Genomic DNA, 17,921 nt, shown 5'->3' with positions numbered 1-17,921 from the left:
CTCGACACGGCTAGATGTTTCTCGATATTTCGCGTTGGCTCTCGTGGTTTCTAGAAATTCTGGCGATTAAGCTTAAATTTAAGGTTTAGCTAGCTGCACGATCTAGAGGATTTTTGGAAGCCGCCACCGAGGTCGGATATCGGAGAAACAATAACCCGATTTCCTATGCTGGCCTCGGTCGCGTGCTTGTTCTTGGTTGCTTACACGATTTGTGTCTCTCTTCGACTTGAGCCTCCCTCAAATTGCTTTTTAACGTCACATCCTCACCATTGTTACCATTTGTTTCTTGTGTGATGGATGGCCTAGCAATTGATATCAAATCTCTTTTGATCTGACTCTGAACACCACCCCCCTCAATAAAATTTAAATGGTCTCTCGCACGTTGTCTTCAAATGGATTAGAAAGGAAATTGCTCTGTTGCATCCTCAAAGATGCTAAAAGGCTCTGAGTTAACTTGTGCTGCTGTGAACATCGGGCTGGAGGTTTGTCAGAAGCATTGTGGAAATCTGAAGTGGAGTTCTTTCTCTTTCTTTTCTTTTCTTTTCTTTTTCCACATAACATTTATGTGCAAAAGCAATGGCTGCATATAAATATCCTTTAGTTATTCATAATTTAGAACATCCTAGAGCCGATCTCATGGCCATGACCAAAATATCTCTCTGCAATATCTCCTGGATATGATATCGAATCACCGATACTCTCTGGATTCGCTAAATAAATCCCCATAGTTCGCTAATTTCTTTGCAGTTAATCATGTTTTTCAGGACGGCTATACTCTCCTATCTGAGCATGCATTGGGTCTTTGTCGACAGCAAGGATCGACTCGTTACCCGGGGTGAGTGAAGTCGATGTCTGCGTCGAGGGAATATCGACGGTGTCGTCGCGCCAGAAATCCTTTTTGCTATTCAAAAGAGTTAGCGAAGATGCTGGTAAAAAGAACAACTTTCCAACTAGGGAATGGCCCACTCACCCTCTTATCAATCTTACTAGCCACCCTGGCAAAATTCCTCCAGGAATCTTATACGTCCAAGGCTCCTTGAACGTCTTATTCTCCGGCACCAATCGACCCCCAGAAGACTTTTCCAGTACCCACGTAATTGTATTCAACAGAGCATATGTCAAGATTCCAGCGATCAATCCGTATGCGATAGAGTATGTAAACGGCATCATGGCGAGACATACAAAAGCCGGTATCGCATCGCCCATATACTTCCAGTTAATATCCGCCGCGACTTTCGTCATCATGGAGCCGACAAGGATGAGCGTACAGCCCGTTGCCCACGGGGGGATAGACGCAAATATGGGAGCGAAGAAGATGGAGACAAAGAAGCAGAGACCGGTGACCATGGCCGTGATACCTGTGGCACCACCCTCAGATATACCTGCACCAGATTCGACAAAGGCAGTCACGGGCGAGCAACCAAAGAGTGAGCCGACGGAAATACTGAGAGCGTCGACGAGATATGCGGTTGCCGAACCTTCAAAGTCTTGAGTCCGTTCATCGATAGCGCCACAGTAGCGGGCCATCGAATACAGAGTGCCGGTCATGTCGAGAATGTCGACGTAGAGGAATGTAATCAAAGCAAGGCCGAACTGGCCACCTGCTTTGCTGAGATCCCATTCTTGCACGGCGAGTGTTTTCTCTATCTTGTGGAACGTTACGACTTTTTTGAAGAAGTTAAAAGAGTCGTCGCCTTCAGGGGTGTGGGGGAAGAAAGTGACATCCGTAGGCCGGGGCCAGGAAATGATCGATACGAGAAGGATTCCGGCTATGATCGCGCCTTTAACGCGGTACATCAACAGCACGGCTGTCAGAACACCGCCGCAGAAAATCCCTATCCACATTGTTGGGCTTCGCATTTTAGCCCAGGATGGACACGTGCCATTCTTGTCCATCGCACCTGGAATACATCCTGCCAAAGTCACAGGAGTGCTTGTGTCACCGGTGACGGCACCAATGCCGGCGCTGTACGTTAACCCGATGAGAGCTTGGTTATAAAGTCAACAAAACCCCCACAAGCGCAAAGGGGATAATTTACTTAGATATAGGCCAATTCCAACGCCAGACGCCAACTTGATTGATCTGGGAATCGCTCTCGCTAGCCATTGGCGCAAGCCGAGAATTGACAAGCCAACGAAAACAAAACCCTCAACGAAAACTGCTGTCAGAGCCAGCTGATAGCTCACCGTCCCCGTGCCATGGAATCCGACGACATTATATGCGAAATAAGCGTTCAAGCCCACTATTAAAATAAGAGTCAGTCCACGCGCAATCACTATAGTTCTCCACAACCATCCCAGATCGCACTTACTTCCCGGCGCCAAAGCAACCGGCATATTCGAAAACAACCCCATACAAAACGACGACAAGGCCGCAATCGCCGCCGTCGCGGTGATTATATCTCGTCTAATCACATTCAAACACAAATTATACTCCACATTGTTCATGCACTTCGGATCCTCAGGATCATTGCACACGCACGTGCCGCCGGAATCTGTGAGGATGTTCGCATTTACGGAGATGATATACGCCATTGCGAAAAAGGTGGTGAGGCCGGCACGGATCTCGGTCAGGAACTTTGCGCCCTTGCGCTCGCGTCGCTGTCGGCAAACACACTGTAAGCTTTGCTGCTATTTCGAAAACAAGATAAAACGGGAATGAGCAGGGTAAGTTCCTCACATGGGCCGAGCCCTCAAGGCGAAACCAGTATCCAAAACGCGTCTTTGCGACCGCATTATTGATGCGGTCTCCCCAGTCCTTCATGATGGGCTGCTGTTTTAGAGAAGCCCTGACCGTGCGTCGGTAGGTAGAAAGCACAAAGTTATGAACAGGAACTGGAGAAATGGGGATGACAGAAGAGAAAAATAGCAAATAAAAATGTATTTATCACAATATCAGAGAGGTGCTATCATAATGGTTCAATCAGCACCATGGTGCAAATTCCCTTATCAGCAGTCACTTTGTGCATTCCCACAAACTTGTATCTGTGTATGCATACACTCTGAGAAAAATATTCGTTTTAAAAATTTGGTGGACCCGGTTCGCCACATTTCTGTGCTCGTGGGTTGCCCACAAGCCGAGGGGGGGGGGAAAACAAAAGAAGTGTCCATTGAGCCCAACCATTTGATACCAAAGGCTTTTCGCTTATCGTTATCTTTTTCTAGCGCCAGAACCGGCTGCGGGAAAGAGAGTTCGAATCAGTCAGCATATGGACGGCGAATGCTCACGCGAGCCGTGCCGTTACAGCTCAACAGGTGAATTCTGTTGCTCGCGTTTGCTCGTAGTTTTGCCGAAGTCATTAAGCTACCCCATATTCGGGTTAGTGAGCGCATTTTAAGGTAACCCCGGGTGCGCGGGATAGGAAACGGTCTCGAGCTCCCTCCCCATGGTTCCAACGCAGAATAAATGACGCCTCGTAGCTATACCCGCACATACGGGATTGTAGGCGTGCGCTTGCTGCTTGTCTCAACCAAGTTCCGCTTGTTGTGCTGATAGACGTCTTTCCGCGAGGAGATGGCCAAAAAAAAAGAAAAGAAAGGGTCATGCCCACGCATTGGGCTGCATGGGTTTGCCCTGCCGTGCCGTGGGGGTTGCATGTGGATGTGGCTTGCTTGGTCGGCTCTCTAAATCCCTGCTAGGGACATTCACTCAACAACAGCCGCACGTAAATGACCTGCTGCACAGATTCGTTGGTCAAGTTGCACTCCGGACTGAGTCTGCTGCAGCGTGCTTTGACTTGCAGCTTTGCTGCAGGGACCTAATGCCATCCACGGCTCGAAAGGGTTTAGTGATTTTAGTGATTTGCACCCCTGGAGCTTTACCGCAGAAATGATCAGAATTGATGCGATCACTGGGCTTGGTGTTGGATTAAACTCTACAGAGTTCCGAAACAATAAAATGCCATTGATCCTATCTACGCCAGGAGCTGGACATTGGAAAGTAGAAAAAAACTAAATCATGACAATTGAAGTGGGGGAAAGGGAGAACCCACGGGCATCAAGCACAGAGTACGGAGCCGATGGGTGGGAAAGCAGAGAAAGAACCCCAGAAAGGCACCCAGGAGAAGTAACGGGTTAAAGAATTAATCAGTTTAATTGGGAGAAGAGAAAATGTGGGAATCATTGGCAAATACAAAAGAAGCAATTCAACTCAAACAAAATGCCCAGACTATGTACCACAGAGCTGGCTTTCAGGCTCAAGAGACATTGATCAGTCCGGACATATAGCATGAAAGGAAAGGAAAATAAAAGTTCGTGAAACAAAGGCGTACGGTTAAGAGACGAAACGACATGCTTGAACAAATTATTGACCATCTCCAACAGTTGTTCTCCTCTCGGGGCGTGCTCTTCTCAAACTCTTCATCCGATTCATGAGCCCCCCGCCAATACCTCCTCCACCCGACTGACCGCTAGGCTTCGTTTCTCCAATCGCGGCGGAATCTGACTCCAAGACGGATAGAGATTTCGGGCTGCTAACAGATCGGGGTCTCACATTGTCTTTCATTCCTCCGTCGGAAACCTCCCGGATCCTGGCTCCCTTGAGGTCATACGCTTCATCGTAATCCTGGAAGAATGGGTTCTTGTCGTTCCTTCTCGAAGGCCCGCTAACTGGAGACATCCGAAGGAGTGGCTCTGGAGATGTCACACGACCAGCACCGGCCCGAGTGTTGATTCCTCGAATTTTCTGCGCTAAGCTCTTCTTACGCTGCAGTCCAGCATTCTGCAAAGCTTGAGCTTCAGTTTCACTCTGTCGCCGTTCGATAGCAGAACGGCTTGCAGGGGCGCCCTCCAAGAAGGTAGATGTGCCAAGGCCCATACTCTCAGCGCCGTGTATCGGTTCCACTCTGGCGGTGGGATCGAATCTTTCCGGCGCACGACTGGTCTTTGAGAAATCAGCGTATCCTTCCTCGCCACGGCCATGGAATAGGTTGAGATCAATGTTAGTATTGTTAGGTCCGGCCCCGCCTAAAGCCATATTTCTTGAATCCTTGGGAAATGCCTGCATGGGGGCATTGCGAAGATTCTTGCGGTTGCGATGAGGATTGCATGCATCAAAAGGACCATCGTGATGGAACACTGGTCAAGAGTTAGTACATGCATGGCAAAAATGAGTGAGTATTGAGTGATTACAACTTCCGCCATAGACACTGGTGACATCGAGTTTGTCAATTATGTCCAGCTTGTAGCTATTATTCTTCCGCGAATGATGCCGGTCTCCATGCTTCCCATCTCGGTCTTTGTGCCTCCTTTCTCGCCGTCGTCGCTCCTCCTCCGGGTCGAGTGCCCTGGGGCGCTCCATGATAGAAGATTCTGAGTTTCTGCGGCGTCGCTCCCGTCGATGAGGTTGCTGTCGCCGGGGCTCTTGCGGGTCGGCAAAAATATCAATCAAAGGCTTCGCAGACCTTTCCGTTTGACGGAGATTTGTGTCCTCTTTGGAGGGACGCCGGGGCGGGCGCATAGGCTCTCTGCCTTTTAAGTTTCTTCCAGACGGAATATTCTCAGAATTCGGTGGAGGAGGGGGCCGTCGCTCCCTTGGTCTCGCTGGGCCGTCTAGGGAAAGATTGTCCTGCTGGCGGTCAGTTTCTGGGAAAGAGTCCCTAAAAGTGAAACTTGAAAGGTAGGGGAAACTCATGAGTGATATCTTACAAATAGCCTGGAGGCATGCTCGGCCACGTCAGAGTCTTGTTTCGAACTTTTGGTTGGCGACATGTTTCCTGCTCCCAGAGCCTGCAGAGCAAGTGCCTCTGAATCGTCGAGGAATGGATTCGTTGAAACCGGTCGAGGCCTGCTAGCTGGGGCAGCGAGTAGACCGTCAGGCGGCGACGAGGTCCTGTTGCGGAAGGGATTATTGGATCCCAGGGGAACAGCTAGTCGAGGGGAGGATTGCCGACCTAAAGGGTCGCGAAGCAGGATGTGTTAATCACGTAGGTCACCTGTCTGTTGCTTACAGCATTGGGATAGTGACACAGCCAGCCCGGTTTTTATGGTTTTAAGGAATGCTGTTTCAGAAGGGGGGGAGAGAGGAGGCCAAAGCAGCAGCCAATTTGCTTTCACATCAAATCAAAGAAAAAAGACGATACAATGCGATAGAGATGCCAAGCAGTGGAGCTTTGAAGGAAGTCGACGAAGAATTAAAACTGGATCGGTTTTACAATACGTACCTGGCACAGAACGTGATGCTATATTGGACATTGTGAATGGACAGATGGGCTAGTAAAGTCGCGCGGGCGCTTGGAACCTGGAAGAGTGGGCAGTGGGAAGTTCCGGAAGGAGGTTATTTCAGGGAAATCTCCGGGATGATTCGTAATGCAACCAGTGAACTCCTGATTACCTCAGTGTCAGAAAATATCAAGTAGGGGGATGGCGACAGCCCAAATCCTGTTCTGAGACAAAAGAAGTGGATTAATTCGTCAGATGCGGGCGAAGATCCTGGCGGAAAGGAGACGAGGGGAGGCAAATCAGCAGTGGTGCTGTTGTCGAGCAAACAAAAGTTGAAACAAAAGGGGAACACACCAACACACTTACGGGGTACGTGAGTGCTCAGGTTGCGATGGGCATGGTGTGCTTGAGCTGACGTAGGGATAGTAAAGATTTAACTAGTTGGAGCCCCTTGCCGCTGCTGAAGACAGAGAGGGTGGGCTGAAGTGAACGACGCTGGGAGTGAAGAACGAGAGTGATAAGTGCTGCAAATGGCGGAAATGGCTGGCGGCAAAGAGGAGGAAGATGAAGATGAATTGAAGTCTTAACCTCGACTTTCACCCTTGAAAGACGTGAAGTTAATTAAGCCGTTGATGGAAAACTGTGGGGATTCACTTTTGCTTTTGGCTTAGTCGCTTCTCGCTGCTCCGGACTTTAGCCACAGCCGCGCCCCCCCGTGCATTAGCAGCGGACACAGGGGCTCCTTGTGAGCTGGAGGAAAGGAAAAGCGGACTCCGCCAGCGGCAGCTTCTCCGCTGATCGACTGAAATCACATCTAATGTGAAGAACTGAACAGGAATTGGTCTGAAGAATCAAGTGGTTTTCCAATTCCACGGAGAGGCCGGGCTGCTGCTACTGGTACTTCTGCCGATCTGGCCGCAGAGACGGGGGCCGAGTCTTGAAGTACCCGACTTTCTTCACAGTCACGCAGAAGACGCATGTACCCTGTACAGTACCAATATACCTGCCAACATAGTGCGTACATCATACGTGGCCTTCAGAATATGACAAAAAGGTCCAGAACCCTAGCGGAAAACGGCCAGATTTATACGCCACCCAGAACCTTACTGCCATGGATATACATAAACGAAGTCACAAAGGTCTTTCAAAAAAAAACATATCCAGTGCACCCGCCTGCGATCGAAAACCCATTGTATCCCCGCTTTGAAAACGCCTATTCATTCCCCTTCCCGTTCAGCTTGCACCTTCATAACACCCACGAGGACACAAACCCGGATAAGCTAGAGGCCACGGCCAAGAACCCTAGAGGTAACATTCCCAATCGAATGAGTTACTGTTCATGCCTCCCCTTCCCCGTTGTAGATCTGCTGCTGTAATACTATGCTGTACACGCTTGCCTTTAGCAGTGTATACACCGTCGCGGTCTTTCGCTCCAGTAATCGCAGTGCATCGAGGGTCTCTGCTGTGGGTCGAGAAGCTAGGTGGGCAAGAGAATCGGAGAGCTGCTCGAGCAACGGTCAATAGCCCGAGTATTGGCAGAGAATCGCATTTTGGAGGACCGCAACGGGGATAAAGGTAAGTAGGCCCACTAACCTTGTTCATGTTCTCGAGCAGTTTCGCGTATTCATCGAGCACTTCCTGCTCGAGAGGTGTGAGAAGAGGATTGTCCCGGAGGAGGGGGCTGATCCCAGCTGCATCCGGGGCATCATGGTGAAAACCCGAATCGTCGAGCGTGTCGGCCATGGGGGCAGCAGGTAGTTGAAATCAATCGGCCGCGGGTTGCAGGTTACTCCGTACAAACGCTCCTTTGCGCTCTCCACGCTTTCTTTTGCTCAAGCCACTTTCTACACCGGCAGGGCGCCACAGCTGTGGCTCACCCTGTTTCAGCTTGGCAGCCAAGCCCGATGCTAGGGAAACAGAGAATGTCTACTCCGTAAGTTCTTCGTTTACAAGGTGTATGCGTGAAACTGTATGGAATTTGCAGTGGATGCATTATATTCGCTTGACGCCCGCGACTTGGGAAGTTGTGTTTGAGTTCCGGTTGTGCCGCAAGGCCATATATTAGGTTACCCTGTACATCACAGCCTTGAACCTGCCATTATTGAAGCCAGCAGCAATGCCCATCTTTCTTGTTTTCACATACAAGTGAAAACATTCCTTAATTTTCAAACTTCGTCTGGTCCACTAATGCTATTATATTATAGGGCACTCAGCAGAAGACTGTCTTACTTCTGCTGCACGTCGTGAAATGGCCTGTTTACGGGACCATGCAAAACTGCAGCCCCGGAAGACATTCCTTCTTCCAACTGACTATGATATCAATCCCGAGGAGCATATATCACTTCTTTCACAATTCATGCAGCTAACACCTTTTCTGGTTCCGTCTCAATCTAATCTAATTGCTCCAACACTTCGACACCCTGACCTGAGCTTAGCCAACATTTTGCTTGTTCCTGGATCCACGAAGATTGCCAGTGTTATTGACTGGCAAGATGCGTCTATCTTTCCATTGTTCATGCAGGCAGGCTATCCAGCTTTCTGCGAGCATGTCTCATCACGTCTGCAAAGTCTGCAGATCCCTGGACTTCCAAAAGGACTCGACAAGATGAACCCCCAAGACCAGATACAAATCAAAACCAAGTTTCGCTTGGAAGAAATGAATCTGTACTACACCGCAGCCACCGGTATACATAACGAGGAGCATATGGAAGCTTTGAGGATCCCGCATCTTTCTATGCAGCAGTACCTAATTCAACAAACTGGATACCCTTGGGATGGGGACGTTATTAATCTGCGAGCAGCACTTGTTGGTATTACTACTTCTCAAGTTTGGAGCACCATATCAGCTCTACCTGCCCTGTGTCATTTTTGGACAAAGACAGAGAGAAAGCACTTAAAGAATCATCCGAGTGGAATGAGTCTGAAGCTTTACTCACTGCGGTCAGGAATGACTTGGGAATTGACCTAGAAGGAGGTACAGAGCTTGAAAATTACGATTGGGCATCATCCCGGAACCTGCAATTTAGAAGAGAGATGTCAAGGCAGGCGGAAGTGCATGAACGTGAGGTTAGTTGGCGAAACTGGCCTTATAAGGATGATGATGGCTCCTCATCCCCGCCACCTATCTTTGATTAGTCGTTATTTTACATTTCCAGGGTTAAAGGTCTCTCCAACGCAATATGGGAGAAAATAGAACGTAATACTTTGTTTTCTTTTTCTTTTCCCCCTTTGTGCTGTCATCTTCCAATTGTCATCGGAATGGAGACATTGAAGCTTGCATGGGAACAGTCTCCAAGGCGACATGGATCTAGTGACGTTAGACCTAGTCCTGAGCTTTCAATTACTTGAATAGCTCATCGACCAGCTTGATGGAACTGATAACGTTTCAGGTCATGGATACAAGGGGTTATGCAGATGTTTGGTTTGCTCGTATGGGTCCATCGGAAAGCACCAGAACATTGCATTTATACATTGGAACTGGGGTGCTGGACAAGCATCGCCGGTGAGCTGAATGGCAGGCGAAACCACTTGCGAAGCGCCCCGACTCCCGAGTCCATGGCCTGCATACATATGGCTTTGACCTCAACAACTAAGATGCTTTCCACGTAAAACATGCGATCGGCATTTGGCCAAGGATCGGATCTGATAAGATCCCCAACCAACAAATTAAATTGCTTGGCGCGCAGTGGCGGGTGGCCGCCAGGGTCGCGTTTGCAGCGCGTGATGCCATTGATAATGAAGATCGGGATATACTCCGTAGCCAAAAAAGCAATTAAACACAAAACGAAATTACCACATAGCTTACTTGCTAAAGCCAATCGTTCATCGTTAACCCTTCTACGAGCTGAACTGCCCGCAATGCCTCTCCCTCGAAAGCGCCGCGCGGTACGGAGTACAAGCCCTTGTCTCATTCTCTTCTCCATATCCATCAAACTACTAACTATAACCCTAGGACGATAGCGAATCTGACGACGAATACCAGTCCCCAGAACCTTCCAATGCCCAAAGCCGACGTCGCACCGCCGTGGACTCCTTCATTGCAAATGACTCCGACGAGGAAGACGACTCTCAACTGGGAGCAACACAGGTCCTGGGAGTCAACCCAATGGTCAAGAAGATGGTTAGATTAGCGTTGGCCAGCGAATACTCCCGGCAGGTCATCCGGCGAAATGATATCAGCCAAAAGGTCCTCGGCGAAGGGTCAAGACAGTTCAAGGCCGCTTTTGCTGGAGCGCAAGACGTGCTCAAGAATGTATTCGGGATGCAGATGATAGAGCAGCCAATGAAGGATAGACTGACGGTCAGTCAGCGAAGAGGTAATGGCTCTCTCCTCCTTTCTCCTGCCCTGCTACCCTCTTAATAATTCCTCCTTGAAATTCTTAAGCCCAGACTTAAAAGGAACAAGAATTCTAATCAAGACCAAACACAGCTGCCCAACGCGTTGACAAACCCTCCTCATCCTCAAAATCCTGGACCCTTGTCTCCACCCTCCCACCCGAATACCGTATCCCCGAAATCCTCCCGCCCACCAAAGCCCCTTCATCTGCCACTGAAAGCAGCTACGTCGCTCTCTACACCTTCATAATATCACTCATCACCCTGTCCGGCGGCTCCCTCGCAGAGCAAAAGCTGGACCGATACCTCCGCCGCGTCAACGCAGACACCTACACCCCACTCGATCGCACAGAGAAGCTCCTCACCCGCCTCTGTAAGGACGGGTATCTAGTGCGAAACCGCGACGTCGACGGGGGTGAGGAGGTTGTCGAGTACCTTGTGGGTCCCAGGGGGAAGATCGAGGTGGGCACCGAGGGAGTGGCGGGCCTGACGAGGGAGGTCTATGGATATGGGAGGGTTAATCGGGCACGCGGACAGGATGATGATGGTGATGATGACGAAGCGATGGAGGAGTTTGAACAACGGCTTCGTCGGAGTCTAGGGTTCTCGGATATGGGAGCACCCCGTGGTGCACAGGAGCGAGGGGAGGCAGCGAGTCAAAGTGGTCAGCCTGCTCGGCGACCGAGGAGAATTACGAATATAGAAGATGGTGACGATGGTGACGACTGACGCTACTAGATAATTACATGCAGCCCACATATATAATGATACCTTTATGAAGATAAAGCGCGCACTGCTAAAAGTGGGCGATGCAGGTTTGACCCCTTGGAATCCGGTCCATATTACACTTTTGATCGAATATCTAGGCGTGCCTAAGGCCTTGGGTTAAGATTCGCTTCGGAGGGGAAGAAGACTAAAGGCGAATGTTAAGGCCGTATGAGTGACAGATGTAAGTGGAGTCCCTTCGGTTTCTCCCTGGGGTGGTATTCGGCGCGATCTATCCTAATACAAAACTGACACTTTATTTATACCTCTGATTTAATAAATAGTTTATGCGGAGCTAGGATAAAAATATGCCCGTAATTGTCAAACTTGCAAAGGATATTTAAGAAAAAGTAAAAGCGATGCAACGCTGGGTTCTTGGAGATAAAAAGGCCATAACATTCCTGGGAGATTTTGGCTACTACCCGTAGCAAATCGATCTGGTCCAGTACTCGTCTTTCTTTCCTTGTCTTTTTTATTATCTTGCTTTTCGAATCTTCCAGGCCTCATGTGTTCGCCGAACACCATGCCATGCTCATGTTGAAAGTAAAAGACGTCGTATCATCATATAAAATCAAAGTCAAATTTGAGTATTCACTGCTTCCTGACGGTGGGGAAGAAGAAGGAATTGTTTTCTGTAAAGCGCGTGGGGATCAGATGGAGCCTGACATATGAAACCCGTCCATTTCACCCAAAAATTGCTTTTTCACCCACCGTCGCTGCCACTCGTCCCATCATCCGAATCCTCGTCTTGGCCCTCGTGCTCCACTCCCTCCTGGAGGGCATACTCTGCCCTTTGCAATGCAAGCTTGACCTCCTTGTATTGAGGGATTGTGAAGTCAACGGGCTTCTTCCCGGCCTTGTTTCGGACTCTGGGGTCACAGCCGGCTTCAAGCATCATTTTGACCATTGCCAGACCAAGCTTGATATCCTTTTCGTTGGCATAGCGAACGGCCAGATGCAGAGGAGTGTCTTTCTCAATTCGATTCTGGGGATCACACTCGAAACCTTCTACATCGAAAAGCCAATCCATCGCGTCATCTACGTCAAGAAGAACAAGTAATTAGTCTATAACCCTGGCTGAAGAAGTTGGGGCACAAAACAGTGTGAGAGAAACTGTGGTTACAATGACTTACAGCTGCCGTACATAGCACAGATATGAAGAGCATAATTTCCCATGGAGTCTGTGACATCGTTGAAGAATGCTGCAATTTCTTCCTTGGGCTTCTTTGCGAAATTGTCGTTCACCACCTCTTTCAGCAAATGAGGCTGATCACGTCGGCAAGCCTCGACGACAAGCTCCTTTGGAGAGGCACCCTTGCCAAAGGATTCAAGTCAGCATTGTCAGGGCGGTAGGGAGGGAAGCGCACTCACATCTTCGTCGGCCATTTTGCTCACTTTACGCTCAGGGTTCAATATGTAGAAGGCTGATGCGCAGTTGAGAATGAAAGGAAAAAAACAAAGCCGCGAGGTGATCAAATGGTGAACCCAAGCGCTAATCCAGCGGACAAACGTCGATCAATGAGGAAACAGAGGGAAGAAGCGCTCTGGAGAAAGGATCGCGCAGAACTGGTGGGAAATGACCCGATTACAACGACAGATGACCGGAAAGGCGGGGTTCCGGTTATTCGAGCCCAAAATGAGCGGGCTAATCAAACATTTGATGGACGGTAACGATATGCGAAAAACAACGGTATCCAACGGAAAACCGGGCGGCTAGAGCTGTCAGGTGTCCGGAGAGCAGCACCCGAGAGGTATTTGTTGACGGTCTCGATACGGCGACGATGATGCACAGAGGATAGCGGGACAGGAACGGGCGCTTATCATAGGCAGGATTAATGATATTCCGATACATGTCCCACATGCACGTGAAATATCCGCGTTTAATTAGGTTATACATAATTAGGCGCGCGGCAAATGGAAACCCCACCACGACACCCTGGTACGCGTATTTGAACAGACTGAACAAAAAACAACTGTTAACAAAGAGTGAACAGGGTAGAAAAGTCATGATGCCGGCTCTTTGATTTTTGGCCTCTTGAAAATGAAACTGATCATTCCTTTGGTGGAACTGGGACTTGGTCGTGAATAGCACAGTGCCTAGGAAAGAACCCTTGCCGAAATGCCGCTCACCTGTGAGCCGTCTGCTCCCTTCCACCAAGAAAAAAATATTCCGCTTCGGACGAGGATGGCTGTGCTAACGGGTTTCCAGTTTGTCCAAACTGCAGCAATGCGTTGACCATATCCAGAGGGCCCCCAACGTCGCAGTATCCTCTCGGGGTTAATCGCTTCGAATGCCGTACCTGTCCTTACCAGTACGTCCTGGACCGGACATATTTCGAACGAACGGAAATGAAACGGAAGGAGGTAGCAGACGTGATGGGAGGGAAGGATGAATGGAAGAACGCTGATAGCATGGCGAGTGAGTGGCTCATGTGTCCTATGTGACGATATGACTCGACGCCGACTAATTACTCCACGCTGTGAAGCTCAATGCCCGGCGGAAGGCTGCGACGGCGACCGTGCTTTCTTTTATCAGCTACAGATCCGCAGTGCGGACGAACCTATGACAACTTTCCTCAAAGTGCGGATTCTTCCCTCTGAATTACGCATTCGCTGCACCCCTGCTGACATGAAAACTCCAGTGCACTACCTGCGGAGCTCGCTGGAGGGAAAACTGAACAAAACTCCTCTCTTCCGATGCCGTCTTTACACGGGGGGTTACCTGCGACCGATTTTGAGACGATCACCTGCTCAAGGTTTGCGCATTACTCAATACTTCGTGTCATCGCGGTAGAGGCAACCATTGGATCGCAGTAACTGTGTTAGGACTCAACCTATAAGAGTCATCAGGTGTGATGATAGATGCCTAGTACGGAGTAACTACAGAAGTTTGGGCGTGGAACTTCACATGAACCAACCAAGAATTCTAGTCCCGCCACATCCTTATTTTCGAGAGCTGTCTTGCGATTGGAAGAACGTCAGGCGAGAATGTAAGCTTTATGGCAGGGTGAAAGACGTGGCAGATCGTGTGGCAAGCAATTCGAGTGTAAAAAAAAAAAAAAATTCTATCGCTTTTTTTGATAGGGTCGAGATTTAAGGTAGCCATACATACGGAGTACATTTTGGGTAGTGGGTAAACGTTTCAAAGACGAGCGGAGTCTGCATTTTGGTCGCGGATCTCCGGGAAAACCTTGAGGGGTAGATTTTGAAGAGGAAGCGCCACCAAATGTCAGGCCCTGCGGCCATGGGACCAGCATTTGATCTTGGCCCAGGCCGTCCGGGAGAGAGGGAAGAGAGGGCGAGACAGACCCTTGCGTTGCCCCTCAATTCCTGTCACCGCCCGTCAAGAGAGAGCAAATGTGTGCGAGTCGGTGTAGGGAGGGAGGCCGTTGCTGGGCACGAATTTGAACCTCGTGCAGGCCGCAAGGTGCGGCGCTGTTAAGGGAGAAGCCCACAGTTGAATCAGAATTTTCATCGTGATGGTGGGGCGGATTTGCCCCTCCTTGCTCTGATAAGCCCAAAGAGGGATAGCGGCGTCGCCTCGGACCCACTATGCCTATTCGAGTAAGGTTTCGCCTCCTGTTGTGCTTCGGTTGACCCCTCCATACAAAAACCCCTCTCTCTCTTCCTTTTCCACACAAATTTTTTTTTTCCTTTTTTTCCTTCCTCTCCCCGTCTGCTTCAGTGAGTATCATCCCCCTCCCTATATATTTCCATCTTTCCATCGTCCTTCCATCTCACTAACATCTATCTCAGCACCTCTACGCACTTTGGCCGTAGTATCTGAGCATTCGTTCTGATTTCTTCTAGCATCTTCCAAAGAGCTACAAGACTTCAAATCTTTTTTTTTCTTTTCAAAAAAAGTCACACACATCCTTCACAATGGGGTAAGTGGGATTGCATCCCGTCAGTCCATTATCTCGAAGGACGGTTTAACTGATGAGTTTGTTTCTACAGTAAGGAAGAGAAGACACACATCAACTTGGTCGTCATCGGCCACGTCGACTCCGGCAAGTCGACCACCACCGGTAAGTCGACACCACGCGTCTCAGTGACGACAACCGCAACAACAACAACAACAACAAAGGGCTTTTTGCTTACAAACAATTGCTACAGGCCACTTGATCTACAAGTGCGGTGGTATTGACAACCGTACCATTGAAAAGTTCGAGAAGGTAAGCGCCTCATTCTCGCTGTTATGAAGACCCTTCTTGTTGCGTCGCCGTGTTTTTGGTGGGGTAATTCGGCCGAAGCGAGGGCTACGTCGAAAATTACCCCACCACAATGGCGAACACCCCGGAAAAACCCAGGTTTTCATCGTTGGGCACAACTGCAATTTCGACCAATCATGTTGCAGGCCTCCTGACCGTCCTCCTGACCGTCCACCTTGAAACTTCTCGACGTTGTCGGTTACTGATGTTGTTCTCCCGTAGGAAGCCGAAGAGTTGGGCAAGAAATCCTTCAAATATGCCTGGGTTCTTGACAAACTAAAGGCCGAGCGTGAGCGTGGTATCACCATCGATATCGCCCTCTGGAAGTTCGAGACCCCCAAGTACCACGTCACTGTCATCGGTATGTCCAGGCACTGTCTTCAAGTTGTTGCGTTGTCGCACGAGCTAATAAGTGTCTAGATGCCCCTGGCCATCGTGACTTCATCAAGAACATGATTACTGGTACCTCCCAGGCTGATTGCGCTATCCTTATCATTGCTGCCGGTACTGGTGAGTTCGAAGCTGGTATCTCCAAGGATGGCCAGACCCGTGAGCACGCTCTGCTTGCCTTCACTCTCGGTGTGAAGCAGCTCATCGTCGCCATCAACAAGATGGACAGCACCAACTGGTCCGAGCCTCGTTTCAACGAAATCGTCAAGGAAGTCTCCAACTTCATCAAGAAGGTCGGATACAACCCCAAGGCTGTTCCATTCGTCCCCATCTCTGGTTTCGAAGGTGACAACATGATTCAACCCTCCACCAACGCTCCTTGGTACAAGGGCTGGAACAAGGAGACCGCCTCTGGCAAGCACACTGGCAAGACCCTCCTCGACGCCATTGATGCCATCGACCCCCCAACCCGCCCCACCGAGAAGCCCCTCCGTCTCCCACTTCAGGATGTGTACAAGATCTCTGGTATCGGAACAGTCCCAGTCGGCCGTGTCGAAACCGGTGTTATCAAGCCTGGTATGGTTGTGACCTTCGCTCCTTCCAACGTCACCACTGAAGTCAAGTCCGTCGAAATGCACCACCAGCAGCTCACCCAGGGTAACCCTGGTGACAACGTTGGCTTCAACGTCAAGAACGTCTCTGTCAAGGAAGTCCGCCGCGGTAACGTCGCTGGTGACTCCAAGAACGACCCACCAAAGGGCTGCGACTCCTTCAACGCCCAGGTCATCGTCCTCAACCACCCTGGTCAAGTCGGTGCTGGTTATGCCCCAGTCCTTGACTGCCACACTGCCCACATTGCTTGCAAGTTCTCCGAGCTCCTCGAGAAGATCGACCGCCGTACCGGTAAATCCGTTGAGAACAACCCCAAGTTCATCAAGTCTGGTGATGCCGCTATCGTCAAGATGGTTCCATCCAAGCCCATGTGCGTTGAGGCTTTCACTGACTACCCACCTCTCGGTCGTTTCGCCGTCCGTGACATGAGACAGACTGTAAGTTCAACGTTACTAACTCTATCTACTGTCCTTTGCTAATGTATTTCTTCACAGGTCGCTGTCGGTGTCATCAAGTCCGTTGAGAAGTCTGAGAAGACTGGTGGCAAGGTCACCAAGGCTGCTCAGAAGGCTGCTAAGAAATAATTTGGTGCGATCCACTGATATGCTTCCTCGGGGTGAGATTTGGAGTTGTGGTGAATCAATGGAGGTCTTATCATCCATAATGAGGATATTGTAGTCGGCCTCCTCGAATCAAAACGCTCGAATTTTAGATCCCTGGTAATAAAAATTAACGACTTTAACGGTTCATGATGATTTTCTCTCTTTTCTCGTGATTGTAAATGCATTTCCACTATTATATAAAACTTCGAACTGGGTCCGTGATTTCGCGTTGGAACACGGAGCTTGAGATTCAAAGCCGAACCCACTAGCATCACTTGTCCCCGCCTCCTAGGCTAACTAACTAACTAACTAGCTAGCTCGGTTGAAGTAAGCTCAGCCCTGTTTTCCTGCCAAGGTCGCGAGACACGCTGCGTAGCGACGGAGGACGCGATGCAGCTGAGTCTCGTTGCAGGGAAGATTAATGTGGTTTGCAACACTTTCACAGAATCACCACCGTCCTCCCGCGAGCGAAGGCGGGGAGGAGGATAAAGCTTGCAACATCATTCCAGGTAACTACCAGAAGGCCTGTCTCCGCTGACGCCTACATCTGCACGCTTGTAAACTAGCTCTGCTTTTGGCTCCAACGGTCATCATTGTAGTTATTTCCGTGCCACCGATTCGTACTAAGTGAACCCCTTTATCCCGGGTGACTCGAACGACCAGTCAACCAACCCAACCCTGTCACGGCTCGGCCCCCCAACTGGCGGCTTCTGATACACAGGACCTGTGTTTTCGGGACACTTTTTGCATTGAGCAATGGCTTTCTGGCTCCAAGCAAATATAATCCTCTGTGATCACAACAAATAACTGTGACCGTTGGCGGGTTCACATTGTCTGCAACATACTC

General features: G+C 49.7%; 8 protein-coding genes across 8 annotated transcripts; 4 read left to right on the top strand and 4 right to left on the bottom strand.

Annotated features, from left to right (window-relative positions):
* Positions 1-747: 747 nt before the first annotated feature.
* Positions 748-2,764, bottom strand: D8B26_003225 (uncharacterized protein; the record flags this gene model as incomplete). Its single annotated transcript, XM_003068500.2, has 5 exons — positions 748-901; positions 971-1,988; positions 2,040-2,243; positions 2,313-2,601; positions 2,681-2,764. 5 exons carry the CDS (start codon positions 2,762-2,764, stop codon positions 748-750), a joined length of 1,749 nt encoding a protein of 582 aa, XP_003068546.2.
* Positions 2,765-4,210: 1,446 nt separating this feature from the next.
* On the bottom strand, positions 4,211-6,192 carry D8B26_003224 (uncharacterized protein; the record flags this gene model as incomplete). The annotated part of the gene is made up of 4 exons (XM_003068501.2): positions 4,211-5,076; positions 5,131-5,566; positions 5,647-5,891; positions 6,162-6,192. 4 exons carry the CDS (start codon positions 6,190-6,192, stop codon positions 4,304-4,306), a joined length of 1,485 nt encoding a protein of 494 aa, XP_003068547.2. The 3' UTR covers positions 4,211-4,303.
* A 1,304-nt stretch (positions 6,193-7,496) lies between these two features.
* On the bottom strand, positions 7,497-7,902 carry D8B26_003223 (uncharacterized protein; the record flags this gene model as incomplete). The annotated part of the gene is made up of 2 exons (XM_003068502.1): positions 7,497-7,661; positions 7,753-7,902. 2 exons carry the CDS (start codon positions 7,900-7,902, stop codon positions 7,497-7,499), a joined length of 315 nt encoding a protein of 104 aa, XP_003068548.1.
* A 505-nt stretch (positions 7,903-8,407) lies between these two features.
* D8B26_003222 (uncharacterized protein) lies at positions 8,408-9,294 on the top strand (the record flags this gene model as incomplete). Its single annotated transcript, XM_066124073.1, has 2 exons — positions 8,408-8,901; positions 8,988-9,294. The coding sequence occupies 2 exons, from the start codon at positions 8,408-8,410 to the stop codon at positions 9,292-9,294; spliced, it is 801 nt and encodes a 266-aa protein (XP_065980148.1).
* Positions 9,295-10,017: 723 nt separating this feature from the next.
* D8B26_003221 (uncharacterized protein) lies at positions 10,018-11,288 on the top strand (the record flags this gene model as incomplete). Its single annotated transcript, XM_003068503.2, has 3 exons — positions 10,018-10,044; positions 10,112-10,475; positions 10,589-11,288. The coding sequence occupies 3 exons, from the start codon at positions 10,018-10,020 to the stop codon at positions 11,221-11,223; spliced, it is 1,026 nt and encodes a 341-aa protein (XP_003068549.1). The 3' UTR covers positions 11,224-11,288.
* A 560-nt stretch (positions 11,289-11,848) lies between these two features.
* D8B26_003220 (uncharacterized protein) lies at positions 11,849-13,032 on the bottom strand. Its single transcript, XM_003068504.2, has 3 exons — positions 12,631-13,032; positions 12,393-12,573; positions 11,849-12,297 (listed from the first exon to the last, which is right to left on the bottom strand). The coding sequence occupies exons 1-3, from the start codon at positions 12,643-12,645 to the stop codon at positions 11,963-11,965; spliced, it is 531 nt and encodes a 176-aa protein (XP_003068550.1). The 5' UTR covers positions 12,646-13,032; the 3' UTR covers positions 11,849-11,962.
* Positions 13,033-13,378: 346 nt separating this feature from the next.
* On the top strand, positions 13,379-13,937 carry RPC11 (RNA polymerase III C11 subunit; the record flags this gene model as incomplete). Its single annotated transcript, XM_003068505.2, has 4 exons — positions 13,379-13,391; positions 13,469-13,678; positions 13,746-13,840; positions 13,902-13,937. 4 exons carry the CDS (start codon positions 13,379-13,381, stop codon positions 13,935-13,937), a joined length of 354 nt encoding a protein of 117 aa, XP_003068551.1.
* Positions 13,938-14,897: 960 nt separating this feature from the next.
* On the top strand, positions 14,898-17,232 carry TEF1 (translation elongation factor EF-1 alpha). Its single transcript, XM_003068506.2, has 7 exons — positions 14,898-14,943; positions 15,016-15,146; positions 15,217-15,287; positions 15,376-15,434; positions 15,693-15,831; positions 15,891-16,909; positions 16,967-17,232. The coding sequence occupies exons 2-7, from the start codon at positions 15,142-15,144 to the stop codon at positions 17,054-17,056; spliced, it is 1,383 nt and encodes a 460-aa protein (XP_003068552.1). The 5' UTR covers positions 14,898-14,943; positions 15,016-15,141; the 3' UTR covers positions 17,057-17,232.
* Positions 17,233-17,921: the final 689 nt, after the last annotated feature.

The sequence above is a fragment of the Coccidioides posadasii genome, chromosome 2 (genome assembly GCF_018416015.2).
Source record: "Coccidioides posadasii str. Silveira chromosome 2, complete sequence".
NCBI lineage: Eukaryota > Fungi > Ascomycota > Eurotiomycetes > Onygenales > Onygenaceae > Coccidioides > Coccidioides posadasii.
This window is presented reverse-complemented; position numbering and strand designations above follow the sequence as displayed.